Raw genomic sequence first — 19,041 nt, 5'->3', positions numbered from 1 at the left:
TTTAAAGATGATTCAGTCAATGCTAAAAGGCAATGAATTAAGTGAGTTACTGATACCTCATATTTTTTACTTATCTGTTTGACTGTAGGCTCTGCACTCCCTTCACACTTGATTATCACACGCTGACAATTTGAAGAAGTCCACAACAAAGTGATGTGCAGTTGTTATGTAAAAAAGATGGTACTTTATTCTCTCGATGCCAAGATGGATTTTACAAGTATCCTTGTGTTGTACACACCTGGTTGTACAGTGTATATGAGAGTGAATGTCTCCCACTCAAGGAGTGACAAAAAAAAAAATGAATAAGTAAAGGCAAGTTTACCTGGCACATGTCATCTGAATTCAAAGGGGGGAATAATGTTCTAGTCACAATATAGTCTTTTGAATAAACAGCGGATGATGCCATTGAAAATTTTGCCTACAGTAGCAGCACAGAGCAATAAAATCATGAATTCAATATACAATGTACAGTGAAGTAACATCTACCCGCTTCACCTCTAAGAAATAATATTGTATATGTACAATTATAGTACAATTGTACAATGTATGTGCAATTAGAAAACCACCATCCTTTGTATTCATAACTAAAACCTTTGTATGATCATTTTGTTTTGTTACTCTGAAGGTTTGCTAATGCAAGAATGCAAAAAAGAAATTGTTCATTCATCCGAAAATGAAATACGGTTTGTTTTTCTGATGGTTTGATCATCCAAAAAAGGAATGTCATGTAATTCGTTTTTCGATAAACAGACATATGCATTTCATTTCTGGATGAACGAACCATTAGAATCACAAACAGTCTTGCATTTTCAGATAAATGAGTCATACTTAAATTTCACATGAACGAACATCTATAAGCTGAATGGAATTTGTGTGTTTTCAGAATGATGAACCTTGTATTTCATTTCCACATAAACAAACTAACAATTGTAGGTAGCCTACAATAAACATCACCAAAACAAATAAATAAATAAGTTTTATAAAAATTAACAATGTCAAACTTAGAATGTAACTATGAATTAAAGTGATTTAGTTACTTTAGATATTTCACCTCCCATCTATATTTCTTTTCTGAATCACCCCTTGCTAAAATACGGGTGTAAATACACATAATGGCTCACTAATCAGTGGATTAAGGAGCAAGTACATCTGTAGTACACGTGTACAAGTTTCTCTGTCTTAGAGTGAATTGTATTCAGTCTTTGAGTGAGTTGTATACATGATTTTCTTCAGTCACATCACCACTTAGCTTACTTGAGTTTACGACAAATCATTCGACTTCAAATCTCTTATTGAATCTCTGTACATTAACTCAATACATACTGTCTTCCAAACAATAATGTGGGTTTATTTGTTCATTCAATTTCCACTGAAGAAAAACAAATCTTACAAATTGTACATGTACTGGCAGGGGGAAAAAAAAAACCTCGTCAAATCTCTGAGACAAAGATGCATCTTGAGAGTTTGATGGAACAAAGAGCAAACTAGAAAAATGAAACACCGTACAAACTCCATATGAAAAACTAGTTCAGAAGGGGGGAAAGGCTAGGAAGAAAATGTATCAAAATTGCTGTAATGAAAAACCATGCGACTTTTATTCATTCACTACATCAGCGTCCAGTTAGTAGTGTAAATAGTGAAGCTGCCTGTACATAGTGTACATGGATTGTGATAATAGTTCAGGAAATATGTTTGGAGAGTACTGTATGTATATATGTGTGGTATCTACCTGAAAAGCTTGTCACTAGAAATTGCTTTATCTGATAATACAAACGATCCATGCAACAAAAACATAAAGTCACTTTACTTCTTGCTAAGTTTCTTCCTGAGTCCCTTTTCCCCCTTCTTAGACTTGGTTGCAGCCCTCTGTTTTTCAAGAAAAAGTTTTATCATTGCCCGTAGGCGTATCTCAATCCAGTACCGGATCATCGTGTTGAGAAGTGCATCACCATTCAGAAGGTCTTCCCCTTGAAGAGTTTCCCACATATGCAAAACATGAACATTACTACTAATTTTCTCAAACAGCTTGTCCTTTACTGGTTGTGATCTTCCATCAGTTAACAACTGGGTAGACAGATGTTTGCGAGTCTCAATTTCCATTGACCGGAACAATTTGTAGCAAGAGTCGTGAACATTGAACAGTCCACCGCGGTTCTGGAGTGTTGTCCAAACACAGGTGTAGGCTAGAAAAGAGTCTGCGTGGGTAGTGTCGTCTTCCTTAACCTTCAGGCCTTCAAGAAATGCGACATACTGTTTGGCACAGTGACCTGACATTTTTCTGTATCTTTTGCAGAGCGCATATGGAACGAATCCTGCCACGTAACGAAGGATTTCCTCCTCGTGCGTTGAAAACTGTGGCACACTAGTGTCTTCTCTTGTGTGTTCTTGCCTAGTTCTTGCGTTGATGATAGTCTTTAACAGGCATGACAATGTTTCTTGGAGGGCAACATTTACGGCTGAAGGTGGCATCTCATCAGTGACATAATCCCTAATTAAGCTCTCCCATGTAGAACTGACTGTATCAGCTGTGCGGAAACTATGAAATGCCCTCCACATTTCCATGTTGGACTTTGGTCCTACTGGCAGATGATGGCCACTGTCTGCCACAGCCCACAGTTCCTTCAGGAGATAGGCGGCGGTAGATTGTAGGTGGTCATCACTGCATTCCTTCAAATGAGAGAAAATCTTGTCGACATCGGGTCCAAGTGGCGAGGATGAGATGTTCGAGTTTGATTGAAACGAAGTTTTCAGCAATTCTACAGCCCTGGGCAGAAGGTCATCAAGGGTGACAACAGGATTGGCTTTCACTGTTGGAAAACACAGGTAAAAGAAAGATATTTGATTAAAAAAATATATACAATGTACTTGGTATATATATTACAAAAACTGATATCACAGTTTTGCTTTTACTTTATTTGTAAGTCACGGGATTAACGTCTGAACTAAAAAATGACATACACTTATTGCATATATCAAAAACTTTTTTCTTCGTTATGAAAATTGCATTTTTTGGACATGACTCTGCATATACTTATGATGCATTCACTGAAGTATGAAAATTTGAGCTCACAAACCATTTTTTTTCTCTCATGCGCCATCTCCATCCCTTAGATACATTTATAATCATCAGCTTTCTCATAGCATAGGAACAGTTTAAAAAAAATGTTTATTTTTTCCTCAATTGGGTGACATCTTTTTAAGATATTATCATTTTGATACAGTATGGTTCTGGCCCTTCATGGAGGGTGATGAAATGAAAATTAAGGTGTTTGACCATGGAAACAATTTCCGTGGGATAGTCCCAGGGAGAAATACATACCTGTTGACCTCCTCCTTTTTCCAGGTGGTGATGAGTCTGTCTTTGAGGATGATGACAATTCTTTTTCCTGATCCCTCTCTGTCATTGTTATGTCTGTACAAGAAGAGGATAAATAACACTTCGCATTGTGATTGATTTGAACATGAGATAATTTCATCGAATTCAGTTTGTTTTTTTTAACTACTAATCTAGAACTAAATCTAGATATAGCAGACTTTTGGATATATCATTATTATTATTATCGTTATTATTATTATTATTATACTCTAGAAATTACTTGACTATAGAGTCTAAAAAGTAAGAGAACTCTTTAACTAACTTAGTAACTACTCAAGTAGAGTAGTAGACTTGCGGTCTAACGTTAGAGGTCAGTAAATTTTATTTAAGTTTATCGGTACAGTCACAGTATCGATATGGAATTGTGGTTTGGCCTGAGAATGAGGCTTTGTGGTTCGCGGGTTGCGGGGTCACTCTGCTTTTTTTTTTTTTTTTTCCCCATCAATTCAACGTTATATACAATAGAGAATTACCAATCGATATTTCGAAGATGCATGCTTGTGGAACTCTAACAGTCCACAAAATCGAGCGACTAGTAAGTAACCGAGTAACGCTAATATTCAACCTCAAGATAGCATGGAATGCAAAAAATATAAATAAATAAATAAATAAAATGACACCGATTGTCGGATTGTATTGTGTCGATAGTCGAAGATGCCCAGAAACCAGCAAATTCTGACATATGTGGGACAATGGCGAATAGCATCCGAGCGTATCGCCGCTGCCTCATCATTCAATTCATCGTTTATTGATTCACTGACTGAAGGAAAATAACTCTATTCGAACTCACCGTCAATTCCAATTTCAGAATCGTTTGGTAGAATATCAAGTTCACCAATTTCAGACATAAAGAGCAACTCTTCGTCCAAAATATCATGTTTTGCACTCGTCTTCGCCATGATGAAACAAGGCAATCGTAACACACGGAATATGCACACATACAATTTGTATGCGCTGCGTGCATAGGTGTGTGTGTGTACGTGTGTGTGTGTTTGTGTGTGTGTGTGTACCGCGAACGCTTCTGTACGCGTGCGCGAGAGCAGACGTCGACATCGTAAATCATCGTGGAACACCCGCTGTGCGAGTCGGGGCGGCATCGAACCTCGTTCAAAGGGCGAACTGCAAGCTGTAACTCCAGCTTGCCTAGTACCTCCTTGGTATTACTTGTGGTCACTGGATATATTACACATCTAGACTGAGCACCTTAAAAAAAAAAAAATTGATAGAAAAAAAGAAATAAAAGATTTGAAAGAACAGTGTCTGTTCTTAGCTTGTTACCAGAATATTTTTGTTGCTTTTTCCCCTTTTAACTTATATATCTTCATAATACTGTATACGCCATATATTTAGTGAGTCTAATTTTTCGGCAATCAGGACTTCCCGACAATTTTGCGAGCGGTTAAATTTGCGAAAGGGGAGTACAGAACGGAGAAATGCACGTGTGCACGTCGCACTATGATCGGGATCAGAGTTGATATTTCCACGCATTGTTAGAATTCGCGAATGGCACCCAACTCATGAAATTCGCAAAATATATGGTGTATACAGTACATTCCACATCCTGTTGCTGTCTCAACAGAAGTGTGTGTTGGTTATTTTAATGTTTGAGGTTTGCTGCTAGAGCAGTTCTTCGTCTGTTGCAACTGATTGACAAATTGCCCTACATCAACGTGAATAAGCACTGACTTGATCAGTGTTTTAGTAGTAGCCATGATAAAAAATCATGGGCATACGTACTCGAGCAGGATTCAAACCTACAACCTCCTGATCTCCGGACAGGCATCATCTCCACTAGACTGCCGAGCTTTCGCCAGACAGCAAGTGTTGGTTCTAATCCTTATAGCATGCAGCGGGTGCTGTGTAATTATTCAAATTCATGAAATTCTTCCATCAAGATGTTTCCGTTGCAATTGATTGACAAATTGCCCTACATCCACGTAAATAAGTTCTTTATCTGGTCTTACCATACCAATTACACAAAGCTTATTGAGGTTTAAAATAGGAAGAACTCTGGTCTGCTGCTGAAAGAAAGACATAACAATTAAAAAAGAAGAAAGAAAAAGAAATGAACGACATGTAACATTTTTTTTTTCTTCTGCTTTGAAAGCCATGGGTTGTACAAACTGTGCTGCCGCAGTATATATCTTGAATAAACAATGAGAAGCCAAAAAGCTACTCTGTGGTAGTAAGTCATGGCCTGTTTTCTATGATTGTTGTGTCTCTAATTTTTCCAAGGCATTGGGGGATCTTTTTTTTTTGTGTGTGTGTGTGTGTACGGCAACTGATTGGGGATGTTGCTTTCACAGTTTAGGAAGCAAACGATGCAGGTCATGATTGCCTAATTTTGTTTGTTTACTCCTTTTCTTTACAACCTTGTGCATTCCCAGGGAATCAAGAAAGGACTATCGTGCGTCGAATTTGAACTGCCAAAACCGTTACAGCTACACGATGACGTCAAAGTGGAATTCTATCACAAATCAGGGCTCCTAAAAATGGTAATATTTTGCTTCTTTTGTCACTGTGTTATTTTGTGTGTGAGTGTTTGTGTTTTGTTTATATGTACGTTTGTGCGTAGAAGTGCATCTATGTAGTTATCAATATTATAAACACATTTTGTTTCTCAAACTTTTGTTAAGTAGTTTCCATGGACACTCCTGATCCTACAATCTTAATTTCTGATGTGTTGAGCATACATCTAGAATGACATAACTTCCGTTACTTTTCATCAGTCTCTTCTGAACATATGATTGAAGAGTAGTTACAAGAAACTAGAAACTTGTAAGCTCTCTTCTGGAATACACGAGTATGTTACGTTTATGTAGCTCATTCAGCCTACGACAATGTCTGTATTTGACAAGAACTGGTGAATTCATCGTGTTTATAAAGATGTGGGCACTTCCACAGTGAAAGGGTATATTTCAGGGATGTTGCTTTATTTTCTCTTTCCAGTGTGCATGACCCCCAATGCGATAGGATCTTTTAGAACAGTTTAATGAGAGATGACTGTGCTGCAAAATTGCTTCATAGAAGCAATCTATTAGAATTTTTGCCAAAATGAAAAATTTGGGGGTAACGTATGTAACGCTGGACAGACATCTATGTACTAACATATGTCGGTCAAATATGTTTTTCAAGTGAATGGCCCAATACTGATTAGGAAAGACAATAATAGCCCTGAAATTCTATTGAACATTGTGTTTTATATCATTTCTAGACTTAGTGGTGAACATACTTACATGGACAGACAAAAATGTGATAGCTTTGTCTGTCCGTATTATGTGTGTTCACCTCTTGACCCGGAAGCTGAGGAGGAATAGGGTTCACTGAGAGGTCACCCTAACTTTCAAGTTTGTTGATTATCATGTCTACCCTTGTCCACATTGAACTACACTTTGTACGAATGGGGACCCCTGCAACTCGTGGATATAATAGAGCATAAAACCTAGGATTTCATATGATTCTAATCATCGACTAATCTTTAAGACTGTTAACATGTGAGTGCATCCACATGAGGCTTAACTACGAGCTAATCATTGAAGATTGAAACTTTGAGCTAATCTTTAAGCTTAAGAATGTCGTGTTAGCGTAACATTATTGCTCTCAGATATTTCCAAATTGTTAAATACATGAGACAGATAATGTGAAGGAAGCAGGGGCTCTTCAGCTATGGGCAACTTTCTGCGGCACCCCCGACTAAGGATATGATGGTCTTTGGGTTGAAAATTCATTGGTTCTGGGTTATTACACCTCAGAATTATCTACATAAAAGTACATCTAAATCAGCTCTGTGTGTTTGTGTGCGTATGTGGCTGTAGGCAGCGTTATACTTCCCAAAGTAATGTGATGATAGTTTTAGTCATTATTGCATTGATGTGCAGTGTGAAACCAAATAACCTGCTTGTGATGGCAAACCAAATTTTTAGAATGGAGCAAGTTTTTCCCTCTGAATGAAATATTTTGGCAGCGTAGCAGCACATAATGAATAGCATCATGATAGTTTGCGCACAACTCATTGTGGCTAGCTAGCACATGTACATGTATGTGATATCATGTACCAAATATGTGGCAGCAACACGCTGCGCATGATATGCCAAAATAGTTTTTTTCAAATTCAGCTATACTGTTTCATTGCAGTGAAACACTGACAATATCATCATGGTAATTCTGGCATGATCTGACCTATTGTGCGAATGTGGAAATATGAAGTGAAACACCTTCGTTGTGTTCGTTATCGCACCTACCGTTACGTTGATCCAAGTCTGTAGAATGTCAAATGGCTATTAAATCTGGGAGGGGGCATTGGCCAGTAGCTGTCATACCAGAATGCTATCTAGAGACTGCAAAACTCTCTCCACCATTATGATGGATTAAAGGGAAGGTAGATGGCCGTTGTTGTTGCGTAAGTCATTACCCATTTCCGATGGTATGCAACCATTCGGCTGAAAATTATAGTATATTCCATGCACATAAGCACTCTTAACCACACCACTAGTGTACTCCCCTTCCAACCCCTCCAGTCCCACCTCCCCCAACAAACGTAGGCAACCTCCACCCCTCCCTTCCCCTACCCCCCCCCCCCCACACACACACATACGCACAGACAGAACAGCTCCCCTTGTTTTAGTTTCAACATTAATACCACAGTCCGGTATATGATTCATTGATAGCATAGTACTCTGTGGTTTCTACATCTGCATAATTGCGCATGACACTTGATACGCACAAAGGGAAGTCTCCCCACAACAAAAGCGGCTGGTCGCCTAATTGCCGACAAGGGATGCATACTGTGCATTATTGAACTGTGAATGTCGCACTGGGGACGTGGTGGCCATATGAATGTCTGCAACATGCTGCAGGGGGGAGGGGGGAGGGGGAGGGGGGATAGGGGTGAGAGACGGGCATTATTCAACATCTCATTGTCATCTCGGTCCCGGGGTAAAGGGTGCAAGTGTGAAAGCAGACAGGATGTGGTTACACTAGCGATTTACTCTGGGTGTACAACGTGCTGGATGGATATCCAATCCCGCTGCCACCAAGCTTCCTCCAACCCGACCACCTGCCCAGCACAGTTTTGCCATGTCTGCCTTCCCCATAAAGCTGATGTGTGGTGATTAGCCTGTTGAATGAAGGCTCTTTTTCCCCTCCTTCCCCCCCCCCCCCCACCTTTTTTTTCCCCTTTCTTTCTTTCTTTCTGGTTCACTGACTGGCAAATGTGTGATGATACTTCTGCAAAGTTTGATCCCCCTGCAAGAATACATTTACAGGTGGATGTCGGTGGGGGACGGTCAGATTACTAAATTACAGATGTGGCGTGATGAGTCCAAACGGAACATGCTCTAAGAGAGGGGGGAGGGGGGAAGAGTTGTGGTAGGCAGATGCCTGCAGGAGTATGGAGACCCACAGACAGGACGCCCTCGTGCGGGATTAGATTGCGTTCAAATTCTCCATTGCGCCGGTAGGCGTCTGGGGGCGCCAAACTGAATTATCCTTCCGGCCCCGGCGTGCGCGCTCGTTGCATTCGTGATCGTGTTAGTGCAATTGGATGACCGTAATTGCCAGCCGCAGGGGCCAGTTTATATCCGTTGGGGAATATTTGAATGGGAAGCAGTGTGTGGATGGTTCATTTACTGTGCTCTGCCATTAACCTGGTACACACAACTTATTTACTCCTCAGCCTGGGGTGGTTACAATTAGGAGATACGAGTAATTTTGCCCAGGGCAGAAGAAAGAAAAAAAAAAACACCACAGACAATCAATCTAGACGCCCACATTTCTAAAAATATAATTACATTCCCTTGCAAGGAAACTGAGCATAATATAAGAATAACATGGGATAAAAGGACATGCTTGCAAGTAATGGTAGTGTTGAAACATTGATATTTCAGTATATAAAGCATTATCATCTTTTTCTCCATATCTATAGATGTATGTATATTGTGTATTTATAGGTATTACTAAAGATAGATGGTAATGATAAAAGCAAACATTGTTCCGACATATAAATAGGCAATGAAGAATGTACCCTAATGACTAATGAGGAAAGCTAGAAGACTGTAAATGACCTCAACCCCTTAGAAAATAGCAACTAAAAAAAAATAGAAAGAGAAAAAAGAATCCCATGCCTATTGTAACAACAACAACAACAAAATCCTAAAATTATTCTGCGGAGAATTAAATGCAATGACATGACTGTGAGTGCAGCGATAGATCATTCTTTTATTTTCTTTTTTCATTTCCTACAGAAACATATAAATATTTTACAGAAGTTGAATATATAAATTACATCACAATACATAATAAAAGATAAGTTTACAGAATAATCTAAGTGTGCAGGTCTGTGGTGATCTGCAATATTCTTTGCCTCTGAGCCCAAGGTGGGAAGCAAAATACTGTGAATACTGTAAAACAAAAAACATTGGCCCCATGAAACTTTTTAGAATTGGAGCCGACAGTCCTTTTTTTTTTTTGCAGCATGAAATTTTCTCGAACTGCCACTGGTATTCAGTGCATTGTATAGACAAAACTTTTTGTGTGCATTTTACTTTTGCAAATCTTGGCTCCCTGCGAAATTCGCGAAAGTCTCATGCATATGAAAATTTCTAGTTTTACAATACGTCCACAGGTAAGGATCTTATAAAAGTGTCCATATGTTACTGTATACCCCGAATATTTGGTGAGTTTTTATTTTCACGAATTTCTCGAGTCCGCTGCTTTTTGCAGATTTAGATTAAAACATGCAAAACTATCAACTGTGATCCTGACATGTATGTGATGGGCATACATACACTTCTCTGTTCAGTACTTGTACTCCACAATCGTGAATTGGACCACTCGCTAAAGTGGCGGGAAGTCCCGATTCGCAGAAAAATTAGACTCGCTAAATATATGACGGATACAGTATGTGTGTGTATGTATGTAGTAAGCTTGTCTGTCTAAAGGGGTGGGGAGTTCTTGAGTGAGAAAAGGAGAGCGAGAAAGAGAGAAGGAAAGAAAGAAAGAAAGACAGATAGATAGATAGATAGATAGATAGATAGATAGATAGATAGATATAGAGGTGTGAGTGTGTGTAATATATATTATTTGTAGCACTTAACCTTTTACAAGGAAGTGAGAGGGCTGCTACGCCTTTCCTTCCTGTGGAGTGGTCTTTAGTGGAACACTCGAGGTCAGGAGGTACTGTACACTTTAACTGATGATGGGATCAAGTTTACCAACGCGTCACTTTTGAAATGTGTAGGTGCATATATATGCACACCTACACACATACATGTATATATCTATGTATGTGTATGTGTGAATGTGTGTATGTGTGTGTGTATGTATGTATGTATAATGCATGTATAGTGTAGGTAGGTATAACTGTAAGTACAACTGTATGCATTGGTGTATATTTGGGTTTTCACTTTAATCGATTTAAATGTGTAGATATGGGCTAATCGTTGTGTCCCTCAACTGATTTTTTTTTTCACCATGTTCATTCAGGTGGGAGATATTGATAGATTTTTGTTATCTTTCTATAAATTGGTCCTTAGTTTAATTCTTTTTTTAGAGCAAGGGAACTGAATTGTTCATATTGCCATGGGAAATCTGTGATTCAGAATTTGAAAATAAAACTGTGAAAATTTGTAGTGATGGAGAGAGACAAAAAAATAAAAAATAAAAATAAATAAATATATATGTATACACATACATATAAACATACACACATAGCGAGAGAGAAAAAGTGAGAGAGAGAGAAGAAATGAAATCAAACTTTTTTTTTTGGGGGGGGGGGGGAGGGGGGATTGGGATAAGCTGTCCTATCTTGGGGCAAAGTGAAAGCACCAAATTGTATTCAGTGTCTAATGTACCTTTAGACCTCCGAAGGAAATGATGCTGTACGGGATATCAAGGAACACGCATTATGGCCGGAAATCTGCAAAGATGGACTGCATCTGATTGTCTCGTTTACCTGTCATATCTCGTAGGGCTGCTAGAATAGTTCACCACGGACTACAGTGTACAACTCCTCGATTGCTGCAACAGGCACCAGAGTAGAGTAAAAACAAAACATTGCCGGGGGGGGGGGGGGGGGGGGGGGGAGATAGGAGAGAAAGAGAGGATGGGAATGAAACTTCCAGTACATTGAGTGAGATGTGTTTAATAGCTGCCTGCTGATCAAGGCTCTACCAAGATTGCAGCTTGGTTCATACATAGAGGGAATGAAAAGGAAAGAAAGAATGAAGAAGGTAATGGTAATAGGTGGAAATAGGTAATAGCTGAGCATTCCCCTGGCCACAGCATGACTGCTGATTATTATACAAATAGTGAATGGTCACGAGTGCGATGGTACAAGATTTCACACGAGGTGAAAGATAGAGGTGCTCTATTCAACAAGGCAAAGCCGAGTTGAATAGTGCGCATCATCTTTCACCGAGTGCAAAATTTTGTTCCATTGCACGAGTAAAGACCATACACTATTTGTTTTATGCAACACCGTGAACGTCATCAGATTTGGTCCTCACAGATTCTTGAACTTAGCACAGAATTGGCAACCATTTTCTGTGAAAAACGTATGAGTAGCCTCACAGTCGCAGTCACCGTGTACGTACATACAGGTACGCGAAACGAAGTTGTTTACACAAATGAGTGACAAAAGTACGCTCTTGTAAGCGTACTTGTCATTGTTGAGTGCGCGCGGCAAATGTTTGTTTATTGTGACATCAGAGCCGTGTGATGGAACAAAATCTGTGAGTCAATCTTGAGTTTAACACGGGAGTCAGTGGAAATGGATGACGTCAGCCAGTGGGCAATGGAACTTTTCACTAAATGTGATGTGATGGGCAATCGACCAATCGGATAGCTACATTTCATATAGGTGTTTTATAAACTTATATATCAATACACCCTGCAGGAGACAGCAGATGGATTTAAAATTGTACGCTTTTGATACTGTATGTATTGACAGGGTAATGTTAAGTCGTCTAACCATAGAAATATGAATAAAAAATTGAATACATGTATATGTCACTACAACAGTTACCACAAAGATGCGCACTCTCTGTTGTATTATAAAATGGGCTTTAGAATCTCTGCTCTTTGATTAATCAATTATCATACATTGATTTTAACTGACTCACACTGTGCCATGCGTCTAATTGTTATCTAAAATGCTACTGTACGAATGTCATTACTATCATGAATGTATACATGCCCTCGTAATTACAAAATTACACCGTCACTTCTTTCATCATAAGTGTAATGATGATCTTTTTGTCTGTGTCAACCAATTTTAATTAGTATATTTTTGTCACGGTCGGTGTTATCTAAAATGCTACTGTATGAACGTCATTACTATCATGAATGTACATATGCTCTCGTAATTACATAATTACACATTCACTTCTTTCATCATAAGTGTAATGATGATAATCATATTTAGGAGACAAAGTGAATCTTTTTTTGGTTCAGTTTAGCATGCCCCATATTTAATATAGTCAGTGTTATCTAAAATGCTACTGTATGAACGTCATTACTATCATGAATGTACATGTGCTCTCGTAATTACATAATTACACATTCACTTCTTTCATCATAAGTGTAATGATGATAATCATATTTAGGAGACAAAGTGAATCTTTTTTTGGTTCAGTTTAGCATGCCCCATATTTAGCATAGTCAGTGTTATCTAAAATGCTACTGTATGAACATCATTACTATCATGAATGTACATATGCTTTCGTAATTACATAATTACACATTCACTTCTTTCATCATAAGTGTAATGATGATAATCATATTTAGGAGACAAAGTGAATTTTTTGTTCAGTTTGATAGCATGCCCCATATTTCGCCTAATCAGATTTATGTCGTAAATTGGAACAGCCTTAAAAGAGTCACAGGTTTTTTTTTTTTCACAACAGTATTTGCCGTATAGGATTGTGCATGTTTGATCCGAAGATATTTGCCACTGTGTGTATGGTTATGATACTTGCTGATTGGGTCATCTTTTCTCTCTCTCCCTATCCCCTCCCCAACCCCAACCCCTTACCATGCCCCTCCCCTCTCTGTTGCCAAACCAAAATGGCCGCGGGGTCACCACAGGACAAGAAGCCCATGTTCCACTTCTGGTTCAATACCTACTTCATCGTCCACCCCATCCAACAAGACCGGGAGGAGCGGGGCCGCGGCAGGCACTCACGCCTCAGCAGCACCAACAGCACGGCTTCCTGCTTGTCGGAGCAGGCGAGGGCGCCCTGCTTCGCCGAGGAGGAGGAGGAGGAGATGGCCAACGGGGGCGAGGAGTTCGTGCTTGAGCTGAAGAAGGACGAGATCGACAAGGCCAACAAGGATAAAACCAACAAAGTCTTCTCACCAAACTTGAGGGTGAGAAAACTTTTGCAACCGTTCCTCTCTCCCCTTCTCTCTGTCTGTTCCCCCCCCCCACCATCTCTCTTTCTCTGCAGCTGCAGTCACACAGACAAAACTTTACCAAGTTTGAATCCTCAAAGTTTTGCCAGTGTGACAACAAGCTTCCCAAAACCTCTCACTAAAACTAGGGAAATTTCCTGAATTCTTGCAAATCTTCTCGAAGTCCAGACACACGCAACTGAAAGTTTGTGAAGTTTGCCATGTGACCATTCCATCGTGGTGCTGCCAAAGCATGCGCTCAATGGGAGGTACGTGTGTGCATTGTTACGTCACAATCATTAGCTGTCGGACGGTGCGCGCTTTCTTCTGTGTTGCGCATGCACTCCGGTGACCCAAACTTGGAAAACTGAAACTTTGAGAAGATTGGCTGCCAGTGTGACTGGACGAGCAAAGTTTGCGAAAAGATCGCGGAGTTGAATTTCGAGAAGTCTGGCAAGTGTGATGGCAGCTAATCTCCCTCTGTCATTGTCTGTCTAAAATTAGCATTGCCTTCATTTTGGCCCAATTTACCTGAAAATGTTGTCATTGTGCAAAATGTGACTGATCTTTTTTTGTTTTGTTTTGTTTTGTTTAATCAAAACCATACTGCCATTAGTTGTGGGATGCAAATTTTCTGAAGGTTAATTCAATTCTAGAAAGAGAATTTACACGGGGGTAATATACAGTAACTTTGGATGCAATTAGCAAAACAAAGGATGAAATATTTTTGAGATGAACTGAACAAAGTCAAATCATTAAGAGCATCATTATGGGGGCACCTGTAATTTTGTCATTTTTGCTGCTCGGCTGCTGTCATTTTCAGATTTCTATTGTCTGATGCACACGTAACGTTACTGATTTCCCTAATTGTTTTTTTTTTTTTTGTCTCTCTCTCTCAGAAGACAAATTTTCTTAATGACTCTGTGTCTGACTCATCAAGGATGTTGCGACAGCCAAAGTACATTGCCTTTCAGAATGCCAGAAAAAAAAAAAGCAATATTAGGCTTTTCTTGTTCAATGCTACTCATAACAAGGAGCTCCTTGCAGTGTTGATATACATGATCTTTATATGACGATAGAGGTATGTATAATCGTTTGTCTCGCAAGGAAAATCGTAGCTGAGGCGTATGACGTTTCGCTCAGATACCTTTTTTTATTGTTATTTTTTATTTTATTTATTTCATTTATTTCATTCTCATTTCTCTTCGTAAAGTAAATCAGGAATTCAGTCATAAGCATATATACATCACAAAAGCATAACCTTTACGAAGCTCAGCAGTAGGAGCGAATCATCGTATGCTTCACCTATGATTGTTTTTTTTTGTTGTTGTGAGAAATGATTATATATACCTTTATCGTTATAGAACTCACTGCGATTGTTAACATCTTCACAATGATTTTTATATCTATGCAAACTGTCATAATGGCCATACATGTGAGGTGTTTTTACTAAAAAGTAGAATCTTTATGATTGCAGCTAGACTCGTTCTAAGACGTGTAAGTTGTCATAGTGTCAGAAAGTCAAGTCAATTTCTTTTTTCGACGGTGACACGGATGATTGGATTGGATGATGCAGATGTACAAATTCCCCTTTAGCTGTAACCTATATATAGGCTAGCAAAAATTCAAAATTGTGTAAAACAACCATCTGAAGACCATTTATGACGGCCCAGCTCAAAACCCACAAAAAGTTACAGATGAGGATTCTCTGTAAGTAACCAAAATATGTCATTTGGGTTGGTTGACCAACTCAAATCTTTAAAGTTTGACTTACTTGGGAGAGCATTTTTTTTCTCTACCTACTCTCAAATTGATTTATTAGCAATTTTCTGGGCCATGTTTTCTTGGACAGGCGCTGCTTTCACTGAGAAATAGAACACATTTTTATTTCATCTTCTGCTTAGCACACCTAAGTGACCCTACTCTTAAAAGCCACTCTTCTCCCTTTGCTATGAAACTTCATCTTCTGTTACTCTCTTTTTATTTCACTCATTTTCAGAATGGATAAGGATAATCCAATTTACACATGTTATATATCATTTCAAAGCTGAGAGTTTACTCTCTCAAAGATATGTAGAAAAGTGGGAAATCATTCTTGCCTGCATGTATGGGTTTTGAGCTGGGCAGTCACATTTGTGCTGAAAAATAGAAAGCAAAGATGTGAGCATGTTTGATCTATGTAAGTTTTGAACACTTCAGTATTGTCATTAGGAATCACATATATCTCTTCATCTAATGAAGGAGCTCAGCTTTGTAATTGTTGATTACTAATATCAGCCTCCCCCAAAATTATTTTTGTGTTCATCTCGTAGGTCAAGTTGTTCTTTTCGAGATCACCCAGCGACCAGGCGCCACCCACGCCCGAGCCCAGCGAGAGCAACCTCAGCCCGTCACCGAGCGAGAACGACCTCCTCGACCACCAGAACTCCTCTGGCACGGATTCGGGAGAGGACGACGACGATGACGTCATCTACCAAACGAGCGTGTCCTCCCTCGTATGATAGCGGTTTTTGGACTCTCCCTGACAGAGAGAGAGAGAGAGATGGAGAGAGTGAGAGATAGAGCGAGAGAAAGGAAGAGAACGAGAACAAGTTCTCTTTGCCAATGTATCTTTATTCTTATTCTCTCTTTTATTTCATATTTTGGGGTCATTTGTATTGTTGCGAGTACAGTACAAGCAGTTGTATGACGATTCCCAGCACTCTGTGGACAGTTGGAACCTTAGTGTATACACAGTGTCTACACAGTGTCTGCATGGTGTCTACACAACAGACTGAGTTTAACAGGAGTGGGTATCCTCCCCCCTCTAATTAAGAAGATTGATGCTATCGGCCAAACCCCTCATGGTATGGAATTCGTAGATGACGACGCGCAAGTCCCTCCGTCCGATCTGTGGGGACAATGCCACGCCTGTAGATTTCCACGCCTGTTCCTGGATGGCAGGGGCCAGCGTGTTTTACCGAGTAGTGCGTAGTATGTTTGCTTCAGGTCCCCACTGCAAGTTCGTGCTAGCTGCACTTTTCGAAGTAGCCACGTCCCCAGCTGCGACCCACGGATCTTCTCGCCAAGTCAAGACACCACGACAGATGACTCCGCCCAGGGTAGCTGATCTGTTCATCTTCCTGCTAATGAGTGGAGGTGTCCTTCGAGTCATCTGTTCGCTTGATCCTCTTTCCTTGTGGGTCTGGGCAGACCAATGATTACAGTTTTGGGTGTCCAACTTTAGGAGTGAAGTGGGAGGGAATGTTGCCTGTTGATATTTTCGCAAATGACATCACTGGCCAAGAGAGATGATGGTGGAATTTGACAAGAACAAAATCATTAATCTTGGTATTATTTCTGTTTTGCAGAATTTAAGATAATCACTTTCAAGTACTTTGTTATACATTGTATATGTAATATTGTAAGGCAGACTAATAAAGTGTTAGAAGAACCGGCGACTTTGACTAGCTTTTGCGAGGAGGTGTTTCCCATTAAGAAAACTGGATTACATGCAGAAAGTTTGATAATGCATTCAGAAGTGAACATACGAAAGCAAGATATGCTTGAAATTGCGCATTACAGACAACATGAGAGTCCAATTTTGTCCAAGACTGCTCAAAATTCACAGACATAAGCTAGGTAAATATTTGATTTACTCCCTTACTGAGCTGCCATAAAATGTTCCCCTTCCTGCCAGACTGTGTTTACATGCAAAAAGGTCAGTGAATGATATAATCGGTGCATTGCTGGTGGCTAGTGACTGTGATTCGCACAATAACTCAGACATCCATGCCCCTAAGTTCAACCCCCCCCCCCCCCAAGAAAAAAAGAGGAGAGAAAAAAAAAAAAAAGCAACAAGCACTGAGATGCAATAGCCATTGGTAGAATCCATAAGATCATGTGTTACTTTTATTGTGGTGCCTTCCCCCCGCCCCCCAAGTTACACTCTGATGACAGAGTTTTGCTGAATTCTCACAATTCTGGCTATGCAGATGGACAGAATTTTTATTTTCATTTTCATCATTATTGGTACATATTTAAAGCTGGAATCTGTAGAAAGAGGAAAAACAAATTTACCAGTACAAGTAAGCACTCACACACACATTTTGAAGGAATTACCTACTGTAAATGATATATGAAAGACATAATCAATGAAGAATATGTCATGGATTTAATCATCTATTTTCGTTTGCTATGCCAAGATTTTAGAAAGAATCAAGAATTGTCACGTATATGCTCAGTGACTCATTAAAGTGGCAGTAGAAGGTTCGTTCGCATTGACATTTTAGATTCTGGAGAGGGAAAGGGAATTGGCGGAAATACCATATGTCAAGGGATAATGATATAACTGGATGCATCTGCTTCATGAGCCTCATTTTGAAGTCTTTGAAAGCGTGTTCTATTTTGGATTGCCCACTCACCCACCCTAATGAATCTTATAATACAAGTATGGCTGCCTTAAAGGTAAAGAATGACAGTATTTGTACTTTTGCCAACCAATCAGCGGCCTACCCAATGTAAAACAATAGGTTTCCCCCCACCCATGATCTTTTGACAAGCCTTGAAGTCTAGCCTTTGATGGTCTTCTGTTACACACACACACAAAAATGAAAGAAAAAAATCATTGTCCTAACCTTTAGTCTCTCAGTACCCCCATTCCACAGAGATTTTTTCCTCATCAGTCACTCGTTGGAAGCAAAGTTTGATCTGGTGCGCTAGACTGACATTACAGTGCTGCATAGCAGACCATAGCTTTTGTTTTTGTTTTGTTTTATTTAGTAACACTGACCAAATCCCTGTCACAATACTCTGTCATGTAGATTAAAGTTCTGTATGGATGTGAGTCATCACTGCCCACCAGCAATGCATATTGGTCCTTTACACAAGACTTTGGAATGATGCACGAAAGACTCTCAGTTGCTGCCTTGCCGTTTCGCAAGTCATGCCTGCAGAAAGCATTATCAAAGAGACGAGAGTAATCCTCATGTATGAGAGGTATGGTTTTTATCCCCCCCCCCCATTTATTTATTTGTATTTATTTTTGTTTGTTTGCTCGGTGCACTCCTATGCAGATGTAAACATGTTGATTAAATGTGTAACAGGAGTGTTGTGTAGAAAGAAGCAAAAAATATTTTAGCATTCATGTCAGATCAGTGTAGGCATCTTGGGTCTCTCCCCTGTGTAACAAAGGTCTGCCAAATTTTGGACCGTGAACAAGTGTCCCGACACTTTATTCTCCGTGTTGTAGGAGGGTCGGCTTTAAAAAGTGCAACCTTGAAGCCTACCATATGAGC

At 39.5% G+C, this 19,041-nt stretch overlaps 1 protein-coding gene across 1 annotated transcript in view; it reads left to right on the top strand.

Annotated features, from left to right (window-relative positions):
- Positions 1–17,548, top strand: part of LOC139715791 (phosphatidylinositol 3,4,5-trisphosphate 3-phosphatase and dual-specificity protein phosphatase PTEN-like) — a 100,680-nt gene extending 83,132 nt beyond the window's left edge. Inside the window, exons 7-9 of the mRNA XM_071627330.1 lie at positions 5,764–5,871; positions 13,460–13,741; positions 16,078–17,548. Of these exons, the coding sequence (XP_071483431.1) occupies positions 5,764–5,871; positions 13,460–13,741; positions 16,078–16,266 (579 nt within the window). The 3' untranslated portion in view covers positions 16,267–17,548. The remainder of the gene's footprint in view (positions 1–5,763; positions 5,872–13,459; positions 13,742–16,077) is intronic.
- Positions 17,549–19,041: the final 1,493 nt, after the last annotated feature.

Source organism: Diadema antillarum, unplaced genomic scaffold, assembly GCF_040938485.1.
Source record: "Diadema antillarum isolate AM-2024a unplaced genomic scaffold, OU_Dant_1.0 scf00000055, whole genome shotgun sequence".
In the NCBI taxonomy this organism is placed as follows: domain Eukaryota; kingdom Metazoa; phylum Echinodermata; class Echinoidea; order Diadematoida; family Diadematidae; genus Diadema; species Diadema antillarum.
This window is presented reverse-complemented; position numbering and strand designations above follow the sequence as displayed.